Raw genomic sequence first — 23,220 nt, 5'->3', positions numbered from 1 at the left:
CCCTTTGTTAACCAGCTGCAGGCCGACTCTGCTGCCGCTCAGAGGCCTGTGCAAAGGCCTCGATATGCAAAATATTCAGGCCTGTGGCAGCTTTAAATCGTCCTTCACGTCACATTTTGCATTAGAATAACATACAATGTACAGACGCAGTAAAATGCACTTTTAAATGTGATGTCTGTGTGTTAAAGAATGACAAGGTGAGAGGATCGTCATACAAATGTGCCTCATGTAATTGCATACTCTTCAAAATTGTTTTCAATGTTGCATCATGTGTGAGGAAAGCTATATATAGACAGCAAGCCCTACAAAATAAAAGTCAAGGAATGCACGGTGATGGTGAGAAACAGGTCGTCTGTGCTGATTAAGTGGAGGAAGACATCTCATGCCACACAACGTAAATTAGGATTTAGGGTTTTTAGAGGCAGGTGTCTGTGGAGAGGTAGAAAAACAAGCACCTCATCCCTCCAAAGCACTTCTGGCTTTCTGTCTGTCTTCTCATCGAGGCCCCTGAAGAGAGGGTGTGGTGACGTTTCAGTCCCGCGGACCCTGAGAACATTTCTGTTAGATGTGCTACAGCGGAAACCTCGTTTTCCTCTAAACCTGAAGTATCAGCCGCGCTCCCGCCCCGCAGGCTCTGATAGTCGACACGCTGGAACCTGGGCTGCAGCAGGAAACATGGCGGTGGAAAGAGTCTCTGGTTGTTTTGCCCTCAGACTCAGGAAGAGGTCGGACATGAGTACCAAGACACTACAGTCAGGGCTGCACAGTTAGGGCATCAGAATGTCCTTCCATCATTTTAATTCAGACCACTACTTTGTTATTATTGTTGTGGATGTTCATTAACCATCATCAGACTCTAAAAGGTTCCTTAAAGGAGCAATTTGTAGTAGGCTACTGTTCTTAAGACAGGGGGTGCTGTTGTTTCTAATGAATGGCTCTGACATGGGGTGACTTCTTACTCAAAAGACTCATTAAACCAGTCATACGATGGAGAAATATGGACTGTAAAATGGATCCGTGACTCCACCATGGTGTAGAGAAGTAAATATTACTGATGAAAAGACAGCAGACGCCACTGTGAGACTGGTAACTCTGGTTCTTCAGCTCCTGTTGGACTGAGGGCAGAGTGAATGCTACAGTACAGTGCTCCACAGGTGACTGGTTAGCATGCTAGCTTCAATCATACAGGGTGGTTATTGGATGATTGAGTCCAAGGCTAGCTGGTTAGCATGCTGGCTGGTTCCAATGGTGACTTGTGCAGCCCTAGCACCAATGGTTCAAAGTGCATTTGAGTGTAGCTGGTTAGCATGTTGGCTTAACGTTTTTGAATCATAATATTACAAATTGCTCCTTTAAAAAGCTTTAGCAGAGGTAATCTGAATACTTTTTGTAGTATGTAGCAGCCCTATCAGGGCAGCATGGTGGTGTATGTCAACCAGCTGTGCAGCCCTGGTTATGGCTGGGAGTAAAGAGGAGGTGGAGGAGAAGTCAGAAACAGTACAGTGCATTCCTTCGGATGTCACAAAGATCCTTTGTGCATCACATAGAACAAAAAAAAAAAAAAATAACATCAACCTAAAGCTTTGCAGTTGTTTTACAAGTCAAAGTGTCTGAAGAAAACTGTGCAAAAACAGGTGCAGCTTCCCTCCAACAGTTCAGTCAGCCCCGGATCCACAGGTTCAAAATCCTTCAAAATAAAAGACCTGATGATAAAAGCTGCAGTTACTGAACGTCAGATGTTGTAGGAACTCACTGCATTTTGAGATCCTGGTTTAAATCAACATTTCTATATGTGACCTATTAATAAATTAATGCTTTCGATCAATGACTCAAACTGAATCTTTAGAGGCCTGATTATCCATCAGTAAAATTATAGGTGATTATTTTTGTTTTCTCTGAATTATGATCAGATTAATATATTAAACAGACACGGTTTGGGTTCTTGAGTTCCTACAACAGCTGAACATGTCGGTAACGTCACGTTATTCAGTTTTAGTCCAATAAATAAACTGTCACTGTTTCCACTGTAGGCCTACTGTTAGTCTGTTAGTGTGGATCTGAGAAGATTACATACGAAAAGGTACAACAACATCTCTGCTCTGGTACTGAACCCAAAATGTTGTAAATCCTCTGATCTTGTGTCAGAAACAGAACCTGGGATCCTCAGAGTCTGTCTCAGCACTCAGCATCAGCGCTGCCGTTGAACGGGTCGGCAGAGATGGCGGCGTGTGCGTGCTCGCTGGGTTCTGCGTGGTTGACTCCATTTGACTTGATTGGTTCGTCATCGCCAACGCTGAGGAAGGAGTCAGAGAGAGAACGACACGTTTGAACACTAAAACTAACCTTTGTCAAAAACATCAAACACAAGATAAAAACATTTGATTTTGTGGTGAACTATCCCTTTAATCGAATTAAAAGCTGGAAGATGCTCCACCTGTCGATGCAGCCGTTGCTGACTGGAGACTCCGGAGCAGCTTCTTTCTCAGACAGCGAGCTACAGGACCGCCTCTGCTTTCCCACGTCTGAGCTCTTCCTCCTGGCCACAATGGGCCCCGGACCAGAACCCCGTCGCTCCTGGCTGACCCTGGGCCCTGCCAGTTCAGAGGGGACGGTCAGCCCAGCGGGACCCTCTGGATCTTTCCCTGAATCGGTGCTGGTACGCCTCCCGTTCAGGCTGTCAGACGACGAGACGTGGCTCATCTGGCCCTCGCGTTCATCTGGAGGTCGAACAGAGAAATCCAGACTGAGGTTAACAAAGCCAGAGTTACTGAAAAGCAGCTGAAGAGCGCCCCCTTCCTGACCAGCACACACAGCCGCTCAGAGCGGTTCAACCTTGAAGCCTGAGCTCATTTCAGCCTCTGACCCCTGCAGCGTCAACAGCATGTGCTGTGAAAATCGATGATAATTACCAGCGTCACCTCAGATGCTCCCTTTGATGCAGGACAAACATGGATTGATTCACTCTGCTTCACTTTGAGCTCCGCATATACATATAAAGAATTAAATTAAAATGTGTATTCACCTCCTGAGCCCGCCTCTCCCGCCTTGTTGCGCCGGCGTCTCAGGATGACTTCCAGCTCGCTGTCCTTCTTTCCTGGCGGAGATGGCCCCGACTCCTGGGAGCCTCGGCTGGGGCTCCTCTTCACCGTCTCCTGGAGGAGAAACCAGGCGTCACTGCAAAACTCAAATTGGGATTTATGGTGGATTTATGGGAATCTATGAATCCAGCTGCCTTGCATGGCAACACTTTCACCACCAGGGGGTGATGAAGATACTGTAGAACCACTATGAAAGATTTGTAAGGCTTCAGGTAGATGATAAAACACTGAATAAAAGCTGATTACCAGGATGCCTTTCAGTTCCTCCATGGCGGTCTCCTGTTGTTTCTCCTCAGCAGCTGGAGGCTGCTGTTAAAAAAAAATAAGACAATTATTATAACACAACCTTTATGAAAGGAACAATAACACAGCTGACCCATGGAGTTAGTGTTTAAGTGATTAAAGATGGATGGGGTCTGCAGTGTGTGTGGGTGCGGGGTCAGAGGGGGAGTCCACAGAGAGCCATGATGACATCACAAGATTGATGCAAATGTCAATATACTCACTTTTATTGCTATTCTCTGTGGCAGCACAAAGGAGAGACGTGGAGAGAGAGAGAGAGAGAGAAGAGAAAGAGAGAGAAATCAGGCACATCCTCATCCTCACAGCAGGAGGAAGAGTCAGGCAGGATATGGTTTCTGCTGTTTTAATTCTGTTTGAAGGTACGGATTGATTTTTCTGATCCTTCTAAGACCTCTGACCTTTGACCTCTTTGACATTTGATGGCAACAATACCACCCTTTAAGGTTTAATTTAAAGGGTGATGATACAAAACAACAAAAAGAAATAAAATGGCCCCAAAGGCAAAAACAACCACAAAATAATCATACAAAAAATGATAATGAACAATGAAACCTCGTAGTCTGTCCTCACCTTGCTGTCCTGACTCTTGACAGGCCGCAGGACGACGCCATGTTTGATCCGCTCCATCATCTCATTCACTGCCTTCACCTTAACATCATCTTCGGAAGCTGGATAGAGAGGAAGAGACACGGCGTGAGGTGTAAGAACAGTTCTGTGACAGCAGAATACTGAAGTGGCAAAAGTATGTGGACACATGATCTCCAAAAATTATGAATAAATTAAGGAAAGCTTTGGACACATAGCACATACTACTATCATCCTCCATATGAGAACTTACAAATACAAAACGTTGCAGTGAACCCACCTGGAGGCTGCTCTGCCTTCACTGAGGCTTTGGAGCCTTTGGAGGACTTCCTCATGATGGCGATCAGAGAGCTGAGACAGAAAACACGTCAATCAATCAGGATGTGATCAGCTGATCATCGGCATTTAAACATGTGTCCATCATCCTCACCTGAGGGGATTGCATCTGGAAGGGGGAGGGGGAGGAGGAGGGGGAGGAGGTGGTGGAGGAGGGGGAGGTGGCTGTGGGATAGGGGCGGGAGGCGGGGCGACCCCAGGCTCAGGGGGAGGGGGGGTTGTAGCGGTCGTCATGGTGATATTTTTCTGGGTCTCCTGCAGCTCAGAGACTAAAGAGAGAGGAGGGAAAACAACGGAAAGAGTTAACGCTGCTACAGTATCACTGCTGTTCATCATATGGTGGATCAGTCCTTGGACACCGTGCAGCACACAGAAGCTGGATTTGTGTTTTTATTGGCTGAAGTCAGTTGGTGTGTTCCACATGAGCCAGTAGTAGATGTTGTGTTGTGTCTGCCCAGGACCACCTGAGGACCCCCCTCTTGCTTCCCCCCCCTGTTGTGTCCACACTCTTCCTCTATATGTACACATATGTGTGTATGAGTACCTCTGTTCTCCAGCTCCTGGTTCTTCTTCTCGGCCTGCTCCAGTCGTGCTTCCACCTCCTTCTTCTCCACCTCCAGCAGTTCCAGCTGCCTCTGCAGGGTCTCCAGCTGCTGCTTCATACAGGCCTGCTCCAGCTGGGCCTCCAGGCTCTGCACCTACACACACACACACACACACACACAGGATGACTGGTGTGAGTCACATCATTGCTGCACACACAATTAAAGGAGGTCAATTATCAGACTGATGTTGTTTTTTAAGGATCTGGATCTGTTGTTTTAGTGTTGGGGGTCACGTGACCCTCAACCTGTGTGAGGCTGAGGTCAGTTCTGGTGTGTAATCAATATTGTAGGAGTGCCCTTTAGGTGAATTTGGGAACACAAGCCTCTCTGCAAGTGTGTCTGTCTCAGGACACTGGGCCTGATTAATCAAAGCAGACAGTTTTTTAGGAGTGTGTCTCATAGCGCCCCCTAGGTGTAGCCAGTATGGATGCACTGGCATAAATATAGCTGCGTCTCAGCTGCTGAACAGGAAGAGCTTTTTTGGGGGCTTTTACCTTCTGCTGATGCTGCAGACGCTCCTCCTCCAGGGTTTTGGTGACAGCAGCGACGTCCTCCAGAGCCTTCAGCAGCTGAACGCTGGGCTCAGCATTCTGCAGCAGCAGCATGCTCTGTCTGTTGGCCTCCTTCTGCTTTACCAGCATCTGCAGGAAGACGAGGGGCAACACACACACACATCTTTAACAGAGCATCATTTGTCCACCATGAGCAGTGACTCTGTTCGCTTCCTGCAGGCTTTCCACTTTTCAGGTCAGTAAACAACATTTCATTAATCAGCTGCAAGGTTATTAACACACACATCAATTACCAGCACAGAAATGCAGGTCAGCGCCTATCAGGCAGGCTAAAATCAGCTCTGAATTCACAGAGAGGAGCCATAAACCACGAGTTATCATGTTGTTTGATGGGAAATAGATTATGAAGAGAGACAGAAGAGTTCATGTGTGATATGTTTTTACCTCGTGAGCATACGTCTCAGCTTTGACTCTCAGGGTCTGCTCCAGGTCCAGCTGCTCCTTCATCCCCTCGTACTCCACAGTCGCCATCATGGAAACTACAGACAGAAAACGCCAGTATGTCACAGGAGAACGTACGATCACCAGCCCTCAGTCAAAGACTGAAAGTTACTGGTCCCTATGCACATTGGCGTCAGTGTTACAGATGCTTGCTTCTTTTATTATTTTAATCTCTTGCTTACTTTATATAGCTGCAATGTTAGCAGCTAATTCAAAGCATCGTCAATCTAACTTTCACTTCAGCTGTGACAAACAGAGAGTGAGAGTGAGAGACAGAGAGGGTCGACCCAGAGCAATCACAACATTTATAAAGATGGACAACAGGTGAGAAGGGCCGTATGCAAATGAGGTACTGAATAAAGGGTGTGGTCTTCATCCTTTATGAGGGATGAAGGGTAAGAAAGTCAGAGTAAGTTGTAGCCAGTTTGCATCATAAAGCCGTGATGAGATTAATGTGTGGGTCACTTCAGAGTGATGGACTTTCTCCAGATGTTATGGGATTAGGCTCAAACAATATCACAAAGAAAGTGTCTCAGGAAACACTGATCAATCCGATCAATACTCAGAGTGAGAGTGACTCACCTCTGTTGAATCTCTTGATGGTTTTGCTTTGCTGCTCGACAGTTTCCTGAAGTTGTTTCATCCCCGCCTGATCTTTCTCTGACTGTGAACAGGAAAAAGAAAATGTTAGAAGAAAAGAAGACGTTTCTGATTTTATCACCGCAGCACATCAAGGTCCTGCTGTTGCAGAGGCTGCTTCAACTATGGCCTTCGTTTCCTTGATAGATGCAGAGCCTGGATCTCTAAACTACAGATGTTGTTGTTGCTAGGCAACAGGACCAGCAGGCCCTCTAAGGCCAGACCACCTCATTTTTATAACACATCCTTCAGAGGATACTGTCCCAGAAGAAAGACACAGTCTTGGACTTAAAAACAGGAAGCAGGTGTGTCCTCACCTGTGCCGTCAGCTCTTCTATCTGTCGCTGCTGTTCATGAATCTGACAGACAAAGTTCTTCTTCTCCTCCAACAGGCTGTTCACCGTCTCCCTCAGCTCTGACGAAACAAAGAACATTTGGATGTTGACATTAACAACCACCCGGCTGCTGCCATCGCTCAGCGAGCACCAGTCTAAGCGGTTTTTACCTTTAACCTGCTGCTGGTACTGTGTGAAGTTGTCGGGGCTGCTGTCCGAGGCATCGGCGGCGTCCACGTCGGCCTCCAGCGCGATGCAGTCAGAGATGCTGGGAAGCAGCTCGTCCAAACACGGCCGAGATGACAGGCTCAGATACTTCAACTTCCTGTTCTCACAGTTCAGCTGGAGGTCAAATGTTACACTGAATTATTTTACTGAAATGTTTCTACTACACTTTGATTGATTATCAGATTAACTGAGGGACTTCAATCTCAGGATTTTGATGGTAATCTAAGAATCTGGTCTCTTGAAACTACAGATTTTAATTTCAGTAAAGCCCATATTCATGTTTTGTCTTTAGTTAAATTAAATATTCAAATTAATCTGTGTGTTTTGTCTTTTTTTAAATTGTTAAACACAATTTACAGTTAGTTTTGAGCATTTCCAGCACACTTTTACCAGTAAGTAATTGTCTTTACAGTGCTTTTATTGACCTTAAATTAAAATGTACGTTGTGTAGCTGTTGTGAGTAAACATGAGTTGATTAAAGGTGTAACTGTTCCAGCCACAGAGATAATGTAGTCAAATGGTTTCTTTGCAGAGACATCCTGACTCATCTGTCCTCCTATTAATGCCAGCTGGACCCTGATAATGCTAATCTTATAGCATTGATCAGTGTGTGTGTGTGTGTGTGCGTGTGTGAGACCTTTGTAGCCAGGGCCTCTGCATTCTCCCGACACGACTTCTCGATCTCCAGCTGAGTCTGCAGAACACTCACCTCCTCAATCACCATCTGAGACACTGAGGGAGGACACACACACACAGACACACACACACACACAGACACACACGGACAGCAGCAGGGATTATTCATTGTACAGAGGGTTTGGGGCTGATGCATCAAATAAACAAACAAAGAGATAAACACTGATTGATTTCTGCTGGAAACACACACACACACACACACACACTCTGGATTATGATCTGTGTATTTCAGCCTGTGGCTCATAGACGATCGCAGCTGTCAAATGTGTCACCAGGACTCAGCTACTCTTCAGTTATTTTAAAATGACCCAGATTTGGAGAATTTGGAGAACTGGATGTGAAGTGGCTCGAGTCAAGGATCCTCTCATCTCATTTCCTCTCATATTCAGCCTGCTACTGCCTTTTACTGTGTAATTAGTACAACATTTAATCCCAGGAATGTGTTTTTAATCTACCTGCATAGATGTAGGCATTAAATTGTCTTCATTCACATTTTCAGTGTCGCTGCGGTGACTCAGTCAGGGAGTCTTGGACTCTTTCAGCAGCTCAGGCTGGATTATATTACAGCCAGCAGGAAGCTAACATCCCTGCTCACTAACACGCTCCTTCCTGGTCGATAACCCGACCCAAATCTGATTACAGTGCTCAGATTTAGAGAACAGAGCAGGAGAGGCTACTGCCAGTGACATTTTTTATATCTACTTGCAAAACAAATGCAGTCTAATCATGTATTAAACACTTGTATGAAATGAAGTGCAATCAAACATGAGACCAGATTATGTCAGCAGCCACACTTGATTAGGTCAGCCATGACAAGATATTCCTAACCAAGACACTAGATTACATAACTACAATACATCAATGACCAGATTATGTCGAATACACAATTTGATTATGCCAATTCCATTATTTGATTTTATCAGCCTGGAGACCAGATTCCATCAGTGTAAATGTGTTAAGTGTTTAATGACTAGATCTGAGGAGGACAGGCCATCAATCATGAGACCAGATTATGTCTTTCAAGGGCTCAGATTACCATGAGACCAAAATATAGAAACCATGAAACCAGATTATGTTAGTAACCATACCAGATTAGGCCAATGGATGATGGTAATACAACACTAGACTACATCAACCACATGACTAGATTATATCAGTGTTAGAGGATTAAAAACTAAACTGAGCAGTGATACACAGGATAGTGAATAATCTCAATGTCAACATTCAGCACATCACCGTGTCATCCTTCAGTTCCACAGACTGTGAGTGCGTCCACGAACATGTATCTGTGTCAGTGTGGCCTTCAGGCGCTCTGAGCCACTTCACCCTGATTCCAACCTCACATGTGAGTCAGGTGAAGTTTACGGGCAACATGCCTGAAGCTTCTGTCTGCACTCTGAACCAGCACACACACACACCAACACACACACACACACACACACAGCATGAGCACAACTGGTTTCAATGGAGAGAAGCTTTTAAAATGAGACCGGGTGAATGGATGTGTGTCTCTGTCTGGGGGGGGGGGGGGGGGGTAGAACTGTGGTCATGTGATGTCCCGCTCTTTAAAGGGGGAACTAGTCCACTTAGAGGAACAACTACAAAGTGCTCCCTGAGGAGACAAGACAGAGACTGGAGCTCTCGGTGCACCAGACTGCCACCCTTTACAATATTGAACCCATGTTATGAGGTAAAGTTCTTTCTTCCGCTTCAACATTTTCTTGGCTACCATAGTAACATGTCCCACCCTATAGCACTACTACATTCTTATGACCACAAGAGGGCGCAAGATATGTACACACCCATCCTTTCAATGGCCTGGAATAACGGGCCCCTTTGTTAAGGTTGCTTCAGACATTGAAATGGCTTAGGTGGTGTTTGCTTGGGGAAGCAGCAGCAGTGAGGATGATATGGAGGAGGAGGAGGAGGATGGGGAAGGCTTCTGGATCTATTTTTAATCCCTTCGTCAGCATTTGATGCTTCTGGATAGACATTTCGGGATGTAATTCCTTCTCTCAGCTCTCTCTCTCTTAGGCCTTTCAGTCGCTTCCTCTCCACACGCCACGGCAGATCGACCTGCGCTCGGCTGCACCGCAGTTCAGCTGCACCGCAGTTCAGCTGCAGCTCTGTGGGTCAGACGCTGTACGCGGCAGGCGGTGGAGAGCAGGTCACACTATTTATAGGGTTGTTTTTATTTGAGTCTGTTTAACTACAGACAGCTGGTGGCATCACAGGAGAAGAGACACAGACTAATGATGTCTGCATCATCAATTTATATGTACGTGGGCATCGTGGCATCATGGCAGCATTCCAGAGAGCAACTTTTAGTCAAAGCTAACATTAGCACGGGAAGAGGCTAACATGGTAAACCACATGCATATTAGCATGCTAACAATTAGCTCTGTGACATATTTATTGAGTGGTTATTCTGTTGTTGAATATTTATATATATATATAAAATTTACGAATCAGAACTATAACTACCAGTATTTTTTTCTTCCTCAGACATTAAATGAACGTTGGGCTCCAGGTGATGGATTCAGATCGCTTGCTCGGTTTGATTAACAATTACATTTCAAGAATGATTCAGTTGCATGAATGTCAAAGGAGACTGAAGTGGAAAGCAGAAAATGTTCTCACAGCAACTGAGAGGCTTAAACTGATTCGGCGGTGGCGTCTCTCTGAGTCGGTCCTGTCCTCTGCCTCTGGGTCAGTAAAGTCCTCATGAGTGAGTCTAAAACTTGTAACGATCCAGCCAGCTTAAAGCTTTTGTTTTTCCAGCTGCTGAAAGCCTCTTTAGTGACGATGCATGGTAATAATAACAGATGATTTGGGGGGATTAGTCAACGGTTAGCACATTCACCCGGGAGCGATGGTTAAAATCCCTCCGCAGAGGGGTTAAAAAGCCGGATGGGGAATTATAATACAAGTGGAGTGAGCTGATAGCTGCTGGAAATTTTGGTGAACTCTGCGAACCATCTGTGACAGGAAGTCACTTTCTTCTAGGATTTACACACAAAAACTAATGTGAGTGGCGTTTAAGCTGTAACACTAACCCCGAGCTAAGCTGTGAACAATGGGACGACTAAAACCTTCCAAAGCTTCCCGTGCAGAGTAAATACGGCTTGTTGAGCATTTGAGGTTTTCTGGTTGAAAGAGGAGCTTCACAACATATTTTCCTGCTGCCGCACTGTATGAACACTTAGCAGGTGTTGTCCTCTGGATTATTAGACAGAATATCACAGTGTAGACGGAGTCTGTATCAACAGAGTTCCTTCATTAGACCAGGTCAGATGAAGCTGCCACAAACTCACTGTAAGGCTGCAGTCAACAGCTATTTTCATTATCAACACATCTTCTTAAATAAATGGAAAAAATATGCCAAAGTTAGCTTAGCATAATTAGCAAGTGTGTGTAAAATAGGCAAATATTCACAGGGTTAAATTAATAGCACAATAAATAACAACAAAAATCACACGTCATCATATTTCGTCGTTGACAAGCTCATGTCTCGCATCATGTCAGAATTACAGCTGTCAGGGAAAATTACAGCTTCCTGCTCACCAGCTTATTGTTGGTTCCTCTTGTGCACTCAGTGTGTAATTACAGTATTCCTAACAGCACTTGAACGCAGGGAAAGTGCAGCCACAGGCTTTTATTAAAGGTAAGTGGACTAAATAACTGGGCTGTGTAACAGCACTGCAGGCCGCACTACATGATGTACAGTCGAGTGTTTCTTTCTGTGTCATCAATGAAACATTTTGATTTAAAACATTTTTGTCTTCAGTTAAAATGGAACTCTGAGTTTGTCTGTCAGCAACTTCTCCTGCTGCTCCGACCTAAGAATAAATAGTAGATCAGCTACGTCTGCTTCGCACCAACTGAAAGGATCTGGAGCGTGCGGCCGTAGCTGAGGGCCAAAGGAAACGTTCTACTTTCACACAGAGGAACGTTCAAGAACAACAAAAGTTCCTCTGTGTGTGCTAAACTTATTCTGCTAAAGGCAAAGACACTGTCAGCACCACCAACTCTCTGCTTCATCAGTCTGTGTTCAAACGTTAAGTATAAACAGACAGCAACACCCAGAACTGACAAAACCAATGTGTGAACTGTCAAAAACTGCAGTTCCACAAGTGTCCACCAGAGGGTGGATCCAACCCTTGTATTTAAAACATAATGAATTATTGTTTCATCCTCATCAAGTTCACTTTTTTTGTACCAAACAGGACCAGCATTCATCCTGGACTATCTTAACAGCGCCCCCTATGGGTCAGGGTTCACAGTGCTGCTAAATTCACTGTCAGTGTGATCGTAGTCCTCCATGATCTGAGGTCAGGTCATGTTTTCACTGTTTTATAGTCAGTCGATTTGAGCTGAACTCGCTCAGTTTGACCTTTCAGATTCAAATGAGGCTGAAATCAAGGAACCTGCCGGCGAGTCGAGTCTCCCTCATTACAGTCATTAAAGTATGACCATCAAATGTGATGCAGCAGGTAGAAAGGTCCTTTGAGGGTCCACAATGGATGAGGAGTCAGGCAGGAGCGGTAACCCCTCCCCTCCCTTCCCCTATTTTCTGCTACTGAATAATTCATGTCAGGAGGCTTTAATAATTCATGGGAATAACATGACAAGAGCGACTGCTGTCCCCTCTGGGGGGAAGGCAGTGAATGAATAAATGAGTGAGTGAGTGAATGAGAGACTCAGTGTGTGAGGAGACAGGAGCCGGCCGGCATGGAAAGGCAGTTCAGCTCCTCTGCTGACTCTGCAGAGGATTTTAGGGCCAGCGCTGCTGCTGACACCGAACTTCCACCGACTGAAGAACTCAGCTCCGCTGCAGCTCCCAGCGCTCAATGCTGCCTGCTATAGCTTTCAAACCTGTGAGAGGTATAGCTGACTAATGTGTGTACACGCATGTGTCATCACTCATAGAGGTCGTTACAGTTTATCCTACAGAGGAATCATCTGTGCTCAGGTGTGAGTCTTTAATTGGAGAAAACAATTAGGTGAGGTTCTATTGCTTTAGACATTTTGAGATATTTTAAACAATAAAATAACCGTCATCACCTCTGTGATGAATCAGTATGGTCATGCCTGAGGGCTTTCTGCATAATAAACATTAAATCAACTGTATATAAACCTAAAATCAATCACTAGTTTAAACAACTTGTAAATATAAAACACATTAGAATGTCGAGGAAATGCTGTAACTGCAGCGGTGGTTGTTGTTTCAGAGCAGGAATAAATGAGTTGAGGATCATTTGTATAAAAGTAGCTGGAACATGACACCGAGGTGAAGCTCCAGATGGAGCCTGCCTGCTTCTCCTGTTACCTTCTGAACAATAAAAACTCACACAGGTGTCCGTTCTGATGGACGCCTCTGTGACACAAGTGCTACCAAGAAGGGGAAAATATACATAAAATGCGCACAATACCTGAAGCAAAGCCTCCTTCTGTGCTCTCTGTACTGTTACACTATTGAACTAAATACACTGTTCAACACAAAAATGAGACAATAAACATACATTCAAGCAGTTATTTTAAATTCATGAAGCTGTAATGCACAGAAAGACCCGTTAAACACTAATCCATGCATGCACGTCTACATCCAGCAGCTACATACCTTCAATATCTGATAGTTATTGATAAACAGGAACATAAAATAGGTACAAATACCTCTTAGAATAGTCATGGCTGCCGCTGACGGTTTCAGCTCCTCACTGAGTGGAGTCAGAGGTTAAACTACCCCTAAAACACTACCGCTGGCAAACTGACCTGATGGTTGCCACGGAAATGGGGATGCCCTCCCCCCCTCCCTCCTCTTGCTCCTCTTAACACACACACCCATTCAGAGCACAAGGTGTTGGTGATGTCATGCCCACAGAGGTGAGGAGGAGAGGTGTAAAAAGAAAGGGTTAAGCGGAGGAAGCGGAGGTGTCTGGTTGTATAGGAGAGATGGCGTGTCAGTCCGTTACATGATCTCTGGACTGAAGCGTGATGAGGGGTGAAATTCAAAGAATAAACTTTGTATTGTTTACTGCAGCGGCAGGTTGTAGATGTAAAAAAAATGATGTCAAAGAGTTGGTTAATTTACTTATGGCACAAAAAGCAGATTCGTAAAAACAGCCACCTGTTAGATGCACTATTTCAAACGTTTGTTTTCCACTTAACACAGAAATCATCTTCCAGGAACATCCATTTTGCTAATTGAGTTAGCGATTGTGCTATTAGCTAAATAGTCGTTCCAGGCAGCTCATATAAATTTTATTGCAATGCATTGATTATCAACCTCACGGGGGGGAAAGGCTGCAAGCACCGAATGTCACAGTGGTCCAACTTCAGCTGTGTAGACTTGATGAAGGCTGGTAGCTATATGAATGTGTGTGAATGCATGCATGTGTGTGTGTGTGTGTGTGTGTAGGACTCACCTCTCTTTATGTGTTTGAGCTGTCTCTCGGCCTCGTCCCTCTCCTCCGTCAGTCTGTTGCACTGCAGGAGCAGAGAGCAGGGTTAGCTCCTGTTTCACAACAGACTGAACACACAGGTCACTGATACCAGTGGAGTACAGTTACTCCGACACAATGAGCCAATCATACACACTTTACCTTAAACACTGAGTGCAATTTACAAAGACACCTTCACCTCAGGACAACACAACTTAACTTTGAATCATTAGAAGTAGTTTGAACTGTAGCAGGAGACAGGAGCTCCATCCTGGATGTGTAACCCATGATCAGTTCTGCAGTGGATGCACGCTGCTGTATGTCACCTGAGTAACATGGTAGTCATGGGTAAAGTACCCAAATACTCCAGTATTAAGACAGTCTGCATAAAAACCAATGAGGACAGCATGGACAAAGGAGCAGTCCAAGCTGATCTCAAGACTCCAAACAAACATTCATTTTGTCCTCCTGCTGCATCTTCTCCTACTGCTGCAGCCTTCCTAATAACACAGACAGCCCACCGCCTCTGATTACAGACTGACGCACTCTGCTCCAGCTCTAAAAGCACATAGCAGTTCATTTTCACATCCACAGGGTCTGAGGTAAGCGTCTCTTCTGCAGCTATATTTAGGCTGCTGTGGAGAAGACATGTTTGGGTGTTTGAAGGAAGGAACTTGTAGCTGCAGGTGTCACAGAGGTGTGTGTTTGATGATACTCAAGGTTGAGTGTTTAAAGTCCTTCTTGGTGAGAAGATCACATCTGGATCAAACAGCACCGATCTTGCAAGAACAGCAGCTCCCCCTCAGAAGCGCTTTTTGCTCTCCACATCATTTATTCGCCTCCGATTCAGTTACTGCCTCGTTTCTGTGCAGGACAGACGTCCAGCGGCTTCCTGAGTGACCGCAGTCAATAAAGCGGTTCCTGCAGTGCTGCTGTGCTCTGCACATGCTTCATTTAAAATGGTAATTGGAACTCATAAAGCATTCAGTGACCTCCTGTGTAGAAAAAACAACAAAGGAAACTGTTTGTCTGGGTTCAGACGATCTCCGGAGGACGGAGACTCGTCAGTCCATCCACACAGCATTCAGTGACCGACTCGTTTTCTGGAGTACATGTAACCAAAAGACATGAGGGACACAGGCTAGGTAACCTACATCAGAGCAGTGTGTTGTTTTATGTTTAAGACTCACAAACTGACTCGGTCTGAGAAATAGAAGACAATGTGTCCATCAGTGTCCTCAGGCCTATCAGCTATTTAGGCCCCGTTCACACTGGAGAAAGTCATTCCAGCTAGAGTAGGATTGAGCCCAGACAGCCTTTAAGCTGGATGCGTTCAGACCTATTTTCAAATCTGGCTAGCACACAGTTGTGTCCGCACTCAATCCGGCTTCATCCAGCGTGTTTGCTGTTCTCCAAACCACTAGGTGGCGCCTCGTAATATGGCTAATAATGTGGCTAGCCGGATTCCCTAGCCACATTTGCGCTCACACCTGAGCCACATTTGAGCCAATCCTGCTAGATCCACCTCTCGAGGGTGGATCTAGCCGGCTTGAAATCAAACTGGATTCAGCCGGATTGGAGGTGTTCACACTCGGAAAAAAACACATCTGGATTGATCTGGATGCGGCCAAATCCTGCTTAAGCCACATTATTTTCCCCAGTGTGAACGGGGCCTTAATGGTTCATTCACTCTGTCTTTGGCCCCATTCACACTGGAGAAAGTCCTTCCAGCTAAAGTAGGATTATCTGGATAGTCTTTAAACTGGATACGTTCAGACCTATTTTAAATCTGGCTATCACACAAGTGTGTCCGGACTCAATCCAGCTTAATCCGGCTTGTTTGCGGTCCTCCAAAACACTAGGTGGCCCCTCGTAATATACAGAGTCCGCTCAGGCCGCGGTAGGACCGCGTGCGCGCATGCGTCGTGCGTTTTTTTTGTCCCGTGTCGCTCCCTGTGAACCGGAAGTAGCACATCGCTAACCGGATTCGCTATCTGCATTTGCATTCAGACCTGAGCCACATTTGAGCCAATCCGGCTAGATCCACCTCCATGAGGTGGACTGAAATCAAGCTGGATATAGCCAGATTCGCAGTGTTCGCACTCAGATACGGCCCAAATCCCGCTCTAGCTGGATTGATTTCCCCAGTGTGAACGGGGTCTTTGTGTTCAGGTGGTCATCAGACAAAACCGACCACCGAAGCAGCAGCTGCATTAAACATGCAGGGGGTGGACCACCTTTAGATGCATTAGCTTCGCTCTCTGTGGCACTTTGTTCAGCTGGTATTATCATATATCTATTTGAATACACTGGATTTTCCTCAAAGCTGTTCTTGGCTAAATTTCTGCAGCATCGAATCCCACTGAGGGACTGTTTGGAGTCAAAGGAATGAGTTACGTCTGGCCTCTAAAGCACCTGATTTGAAAGAACCCATCCGGCTGAGGACATTTTTAAGACACAGATAATGATAAAAGCAGCAGGTCAGAGCGTTTTTGTTACCTTGATTGCACCTGATCATATGGATTTTAACTGCTTGCATGAGTTGACAAGACAGAGGATATGTTTAGTGGGAGAGTTTGTTATTTGCGTACTTTATTATAGTCTCAGTTTTACTGTGCTGCATCCTTTGAGATGCTGCTGAGCCGTCCTTCCCTATCAGATCCTAGATATTTCTGCCAAATAGATGAATGGAGTCTGATCAGATCTACAGATGTGTCAAAACTGTTATGACAGAAACGTCTGAACAGGCGGAAATGCGTCAGATAAAAAGGCCGCTCTGCATCCCGCTCGCTCTCCTCCAAGCAGCAGGAAGCACTTGGCCCACTTTTATCCAGCTCTATACCTGCAGTCTCACACACTGTCAGCTCAGATTTCCCTGAGCACCACAGCAGGGCCAGCGGGTTCACCAGAACACAACAAGGCACTGAGGCTGCCGGGGTGGACGGTGCCATGCCCACTGTCACCCACAATGAATCCTATAGAAGTATTGAATGCTTTACAAACTCTGAGATGCCATCAGCATGACTGTCCTTTCTATTTCCATCTGTAATGTGACAGGCTCAAGTACAAAGGAACAAACAAGTATGTTTTTTGCTCGGTTAGCATCACTGACAGCAGCTGGATGGATAAAAAAGCTCCGCCTCCAGCCCTGGGAGGCTGTAGCATTAGCCTGATGTCACCTTAAATAGCCAATAAAAAGACCTTTGGTTTTTAAAATGTCAGTGAAACGCATCTACAGTGATAAACCTTGAAATGAGTTCTTTTGTACACAGAAGAGACCATCATTAAAACCACTGGCATCAGCTAAAATGAACAGGCTCAGGTGTGGGACCTTGTGACCAATAAATTAAAGGGAGATCTTTAATCATGTGAGGACAAGTGAGCCTGTTGGCCGGCTGCCATGTGTGACCAGCTGAGCTCTATTTACTGGATAAAGACCATGGAACGGCCACATGAACCTCGAACTGTGCGATGAGGTTATTTCTCCCTACAGTAAAGTAAGATTCTATATGAGGCTAAGTTAACCTGCTAGCCTGTCTGTGCTGTTTTACATAGAGAGTAATCAGCTGATGGCATCATGTCCACAGTGAGGAAGGTGTCAAAGAGACTGTGGTCACATAAGCCTGCTGGTTTACCTCCAGAGAGCGGTTGGAGCAAGGCACTGACTCACTTCTGTGGGTGGAGGTACCATTCCCAGTAAATAAGTGGCTCAGGGCCTAAATTTGCTTTTGGAGGTCACTGGGTGGGGCAGCACATCCTTTAAGGGAGGCACTATTCCAGGGTGATGTCTCAGCAGACTGAAGTCCTCCTGGGACGGAGGTGTAGCAGAGACACCGTCCCTGCTGAATATCAGCCCAAACTGAGGCGAGGCTTTTCCTCCCAGCAGCCAGTCCAGACTAAGGCTGACAGCCTCCAACACTCACTGCATTTCTCTATAACAAAATCAGATCTGAGTCCTTTATAAATGCTGCACATTCACCAGAGAACCATCAGAAAGATGTAAATATAACACATTCGACATGTATTTTGTGCTCTGCTTAAATGGCGAGAGGAGACAGATTTAGGGAGGGGTCCGCTCTTTCATGTCTACAATAACCTCCAGGAGAAGCCGGCCGGCGAATTTACAGCGGCTGGAATGAGCCGGTGCAATGTCCCGTCTGAAGCAGAGAAAAGGCACTGATGCAGATTTTACACACATTTGCACGACCCGCGTGCAGAAAGAACCGATTTTCCGTAAGAGAACATGCTTTGTTTGATCTTTTCTCATCGCTTTACCTCTGTTTGCATGTGTGCGTCCCCCTTCTCCTCGCATCCCTCCATCTGCGCGGATGAAGAGCAAGGAAGCATTTTTTTTCTGGAAAAAAAGAAAAATCCCCTCCTGCCTGAAAATGTAATTTAAATTAAAATCAAAGCGCACTCTGCTGATTTTCTAGCAGCACATGTCTGAATCCGAGCCCATTTTTTTCTGCTGCCTAACACATGGGATGGAGCGCAGCTCGGTGCGCTGCTGCTGCTGCTGCTGGCGGCGGTCAGGATCCTCCTCCTCTTCCTCCTCCTCTTCCTCCTCCTCCTTTCACTGACAGCATCATCTGGCTCCCCTACACCCATCCTCCCTCCTCCTCTTCTTCCTTGCCTTCCTCTCTTTCCCGAAACCATGTGCGCATGTGTGTGGAGCTTCTTTTGCATCTATAATAAGTCAAATGTTATCATGCACAGGTGCGTTCAAGTACCGGGGGTCAGAGTCAGAGTTATCAGCGTTGCATTCAAGTTCAAGCGGAGTTGCAGGGGAACAGGTCAGTTTAGACATTTGATTTTATATTTTTTATGTGCACTGTTGAACATAACTCAGAAATGGTGTATGCGCAGCTCCACAGCGACATCTACAGGCGTCTTTATGCACCTACAGGACTTTAAAATAAAATAATAAATAAATAAATAAAAAAGTGTGGAAGCCTCAAACAGCCTCTTGTATGTGCATCAGTTTAAACTAATTATGTTTTATTTACACGGTATAAGGAGCTGTTTATTATTAGTAAAAGAAAGGGGCGTCACGTGACCTCGTGACGCGCTGATCATGTGACGTGCGGGGCCGCTGGGATTGTAAACACGGAAGTATTTCATCCGCAGCAAGAAGATAGAAGCTCTGCTCTGCTCTGCCCGGACAGCGGTGATTTTAACAGCTCCGTGATAACGGTTTGTTTCTCCTCCGGTGTCCGGCGTCGTTCTTCGAGGTGAACATGGCGGCCAGATGTTTAACGGTGGCGGTGTTTGCAGCATTAGTGTTAGCGCAGGCGAGCTGCAGCTCCAGCAAACCGACAAAAGTCACGAAGGTACGTGAGTGAGTGAATACAGCTGCTTCATCCTGAACACTGGGGAACAGCATCAAGTGTGAGCAGGTTTCACAGTCATGGTTTTAACGGTTCATGAAGCTGTTGTTTAAGAAGATACAGACAAGGAAATAAGTTATTTCCTTGTTTAATAGTGTGTTTCATAATGTTGCATCTATTAAGATTAAGAAAGATTAAGAAACCTTTATTAGTCCCACAATGGGGAAACTGCATGCATCTATATATATGTGTGTGTGTGTGTTGGTTTATTTTATGAATATTTGTTCTCGTAAGTCGAAACAAACCCAAATAAACACACAAAACAACATGATCAAATCTTAGTAATTAAACAAAACAATCATTAGCTGAAAATGAGTTTTAACGTCCTAAAAAGTATCTTCTTTGCTCTACCATGTAAATTAAACTACGGATATGAGTAAATTCAACTGTAACCTAACTTTTTATTTTATGCTGTTTTTAATGTGCATGTGTTCAATCAATTTATTAAACGGCCTTCTTAAATGGAGACGACAGCATGTTTTCAGCCACACCTAAAAAAAACACAACAGCCAGCTTTTAATCTTTGGACGGCCTTACAACACCACTGAGGTATTTAGATGATCAACATACTAATGTACCTTTAGAACCCAGAGTGAGATATCAGGCTCAAAGTCCTTTAAGGAATGTCTGCATGTGCCAAAAGAATAATGGATTCATTTGTGCATTTATAGAACATTATTAGATGAAAAATGGTAGAAAGTTCGAAGCTAGAGACGTTGTGCATTGTTCTTTTTTTTAGCATTTATGTGTGTTTGCATCTGACTAATTTTATTAGTGGAAAAACAGTGACAAGATAATTATATAATTAATAAATTCATAAATGTCAAATATTTATTAAAACAGTTTCTGTTTAGCTCTGACGCAGACGTGTGAACGAGTTCCACATTCCAGCTTTCATGTCTGGACCGGCTGATGATAATAAGGTGTGGATGTGAGCTTTACACACGTGTGTGTGTGTTCTGTGCAGATCATGGGTTTTGACTGGAAGAACTGCGGACAGCCTGATGCTCCAGCCGTGCTGAAGGCGCTGACCCTGTCTCCGGATCCAATCACCATCCCGGGAGACCTGAAGGCCTCGGCGTCTGGATCCACGTCGGTGGAACTCTCCGCTCCTCTGGCAGTGAGTGCTGTGCAACACCCAGAGACGGGACGCTTTAGGAGTGATGACAGAAGTTTAGTCTGGTGGTGGTCAGGACTTTGTATCATTGTTGTACTGTGTCTGAGCAGGTTGTTGTTATTGTCTGGTGAAGTGGAAACAGGTGTGTCTGGAGCTGCTCCTGATCCTCATGTGAGCTTCATGTGCGGCTTTAAGACTCATGTTGCTTCCCTGCACTTAAATGTCATGATGTTTTTTTTTTTTTTTGCAGCACACGCTCAGTATCAGCATTTTTTAAATCTGGCCAGTGTTATGAGCTCCAAATGAAGAGGAACTTTATCTTTTACAGCAGGTTTAGATAAGGAAACAGACCATGGTCTTCTGTAAGAGGGAAGCTGCAGTTTCATGTGTTTCCAAACCAAACGATCGATTCACCGCCTGTTTTGAGAGATGCACACACTCTCTCTTAGGGCAGTGACTTCCACTGAAGGTCTTGTTTTGTATCTGGTTCCTGCAGAGTTAGGCTTATGGGTGTGTTTGTGGCTGTAAAGCTGCAGTCATGTGTCTGACCGCCATGAAACCGAGACTTCAAGCTCAGGGTATGATGGTAAAAAAACAGAACTGTAAAGATCCTCTTTCAGGCTTTCTGGCCTCTGTTCAGTGTCACAGACCTATCTGAGCTATCATTCGATCATTGTGCTACATGAGAACATTATCTCAGTGTGATCAGAGGACGATGTCCTCATGTGACTTCACTCATTCAAACCACAATTGACAGCTCAATCACTTTCATGCCTTTGTACTGTCATGGTGGCTCTGTAGGATTTTGAAGCCTCACTTCCTGTCTCCTCAGGTGAATGTGACCCTGGAGAAGGAGGTGGCGGGTTTCTGGGTGAAGGTCCCCTGCCTGGAGGAGGTGGGCAGCTGTCACTATCAGGACGCATGCGATATTCTGAACCAGCTGATCCCTCCTGGCCAGGACTGTCCAGAACCTCTGCACACGTACGGCCTGCCCTGCCACTGCCCCTTCAAAGCGGTGAGTGTGGAACGCTTTTGCTGCTTTGCTGTGATTTAGGTGGGACTGAATAAGCTCCCTCTGTCCTCAGGGCTCGTACACGCTGCCTACGTCCGACTTCTACCTGCCAGACGTGGAGCTGCCGTACTGGCTGACTAACGGTAACTACCGCATTCAGGGGGTCCTGGGCAGTCAGGGCAAAGAGCTGGGCTGCCTTAAAGTCAGTCTGTCTATTCACTCCGCCTGAAGCAGAAACAGACAGTTGGGAGATTTTGTCTATTTGCACATAAAAGCAATCAGAATTGGGAAGCAGAAATTGCACAAAGCGGTGAAAGTGTTTTAAAACATTTCATTTTTTAAAGGGCACAAACTGGAAGAAAAGATTTATGACAAAACAACGGAAATAATACACATTTAGGTCTCTCTAAAATTACAGCTTTTATCTGATGCAGCTTCACTTCATGTTTTCATGTTTTTGCAGTGCCAAAAAAAACACATTTTATTGCATAAGCAATATAATTTTTACATCATTGTGTTCCCAGCACTGAATTTGTATTTCTTATAAAAATCAGAAACTTTCTTAAAAAAAAAAATTTTAAAGACAGTCTGCAATAAGCTAAAATGCAACAAAGGATGAAACATATAAAATAAAAGGGTCAGAAAGTCTGGATTGAGCATGATTGAGTTTTTACAGTAAGTTCATAAGTATATGGACAGTTTCTGCATATTTTAATTAATGCAACTGTCCAAATACTTATGAACTTATGAGATACTTATGAAGAAAAGAAACCCTGTCTGGATGTTCTCCAGTTTTCTTCAGTGTATTTCAGGGGGGAGTTGTCTGAACAACAAAAAAAAGCTCACATTCAGCTCAAAGAACTTCCTCTTACTGGACAGTCAGATAAGATAGTCAGATAAGAATCAAATGTAGCATCTCATGATCTGCTTTTATAATTGTATTTTGTATATTGTCATCTGTGACTGTGCTATTTTTTGGGGAAAAAGGTCTTTGACCTGTGATAATTATTCTTTGTCATAATGTTTTTAAACTAAGTGCCTGATTAGATCTCTAGCAAGAAATCAGAGTTCACATGCGATAAGGGTTAATATTGATTTAATTAGTTATAAATAGTTTGTTTTATATGATGGCCTGATATGCTGACAATGTCACTGTGAATGATTCCACGCTGTACAGTTTTTAATAAACTTTCTGCCATATAGTTTGTATTTTTAATGTACATTTTTGGTTCAACACAACAGATTTGTCCTCAAAATAAGAATGTAAATATTTAGATTGTTGGAAAACATTGTAGTAGAAATTACTTTTGCTCATTTTGTTTATTTTATGACATCAGATCAGAATGATCTTTGCTATCATAAACTGTCTAATAATTTGACCCAGATTCTGAACAGAGAAGCGTCTCCATGTTCCGCCACAAGGTGG

General features: G+C 44.7%; 2 protein-coding genes across 2 annotated transcripts; one reads left to right on the top strand and one right to left on the bottom strand.

Annotated features, from left to right (window-relative positions):
- Positions 1 to 2,175: 2,175 nt before the first annotated feature.
- shtn3 (shootin 3) lies at positions 2,176 to 18,647 on the bottom strand. Its single transcript, XM_028416978.1, has 17 exons — positions 18,554 to 18,647; positions 14,264 to 14,324; positions 7,780 to 7,874; positions 7,085 to 7,256; positions 6,897 to 6,994; positions 6,523 to 6,604; positions 5,884 to 5,978; positions 5,422 to 5,568; positions 4,867 to 5,020; positions 4,417 to 4,591; positions 4,267 to 4,337; positions 3,972 to 4,069; positions 3,605 to 3,619; positions 3,345 to 3,407; positions 3,023 to 3,152; positions 2,435 to 2,717; positions 2,176 to 2,293 (listed from the first exon to the last, which is right to left on the bottom strand). Exons 1-17 carry the CDS (start codon positions 18,623 to 18,625, stop codon positions 2,176 to 2,178), a joined length of 1,929 nt encoding a protein of 642 aa, XP_028272779.1. The 5' UTR covers positions 18,626 to 18,647.
- A 727-nt stretch (positions 18,648 to 19,374) lies between these two features.
- gm2a (ganglioside GM2 activator) lies at positions 19,375 to 22,996 on the top strand. Its single transcript, XM_028416664.1, has 4 exons — positions 19,375 to 19,608; positions 20,627 to 20,785; positions 21,615 to 21,797; positions 21,868 to 22,996. Exons 1-4 carry the CDS (start codon positions 19,516 to 19,518, stop codon positions 22,021 to 22,023), a joined length of 591 nt encoding a protein of 196 aa, XP_028272465.1. The 5' UTR covers positions 19,375 to 19,515; the 3' UTR covers positions 22,024 to 22,996.
- The last annotated feature ends 224 nt before the right edge of the window (positions 22,997 to 23,220 follow it).

This window comes from Parambassis ranga, chromosome 10, assembly GCF_900634625.1.
Source record: "Parambassis ranga chromosome 10, fParRan2.1, whole genome shotgun sequence".
Classification (NCBI taxonomy): domain Eukaryota; kingdom Metazoa; phylum Chordata; class Actinopteri; family Ambassidae; genus Parambassis; species Parambassis ranga.
Note: the sequence above shows the minus strand (reverse complement) of the source record. Positions and strands in the feature narration are given on the sequence as shown.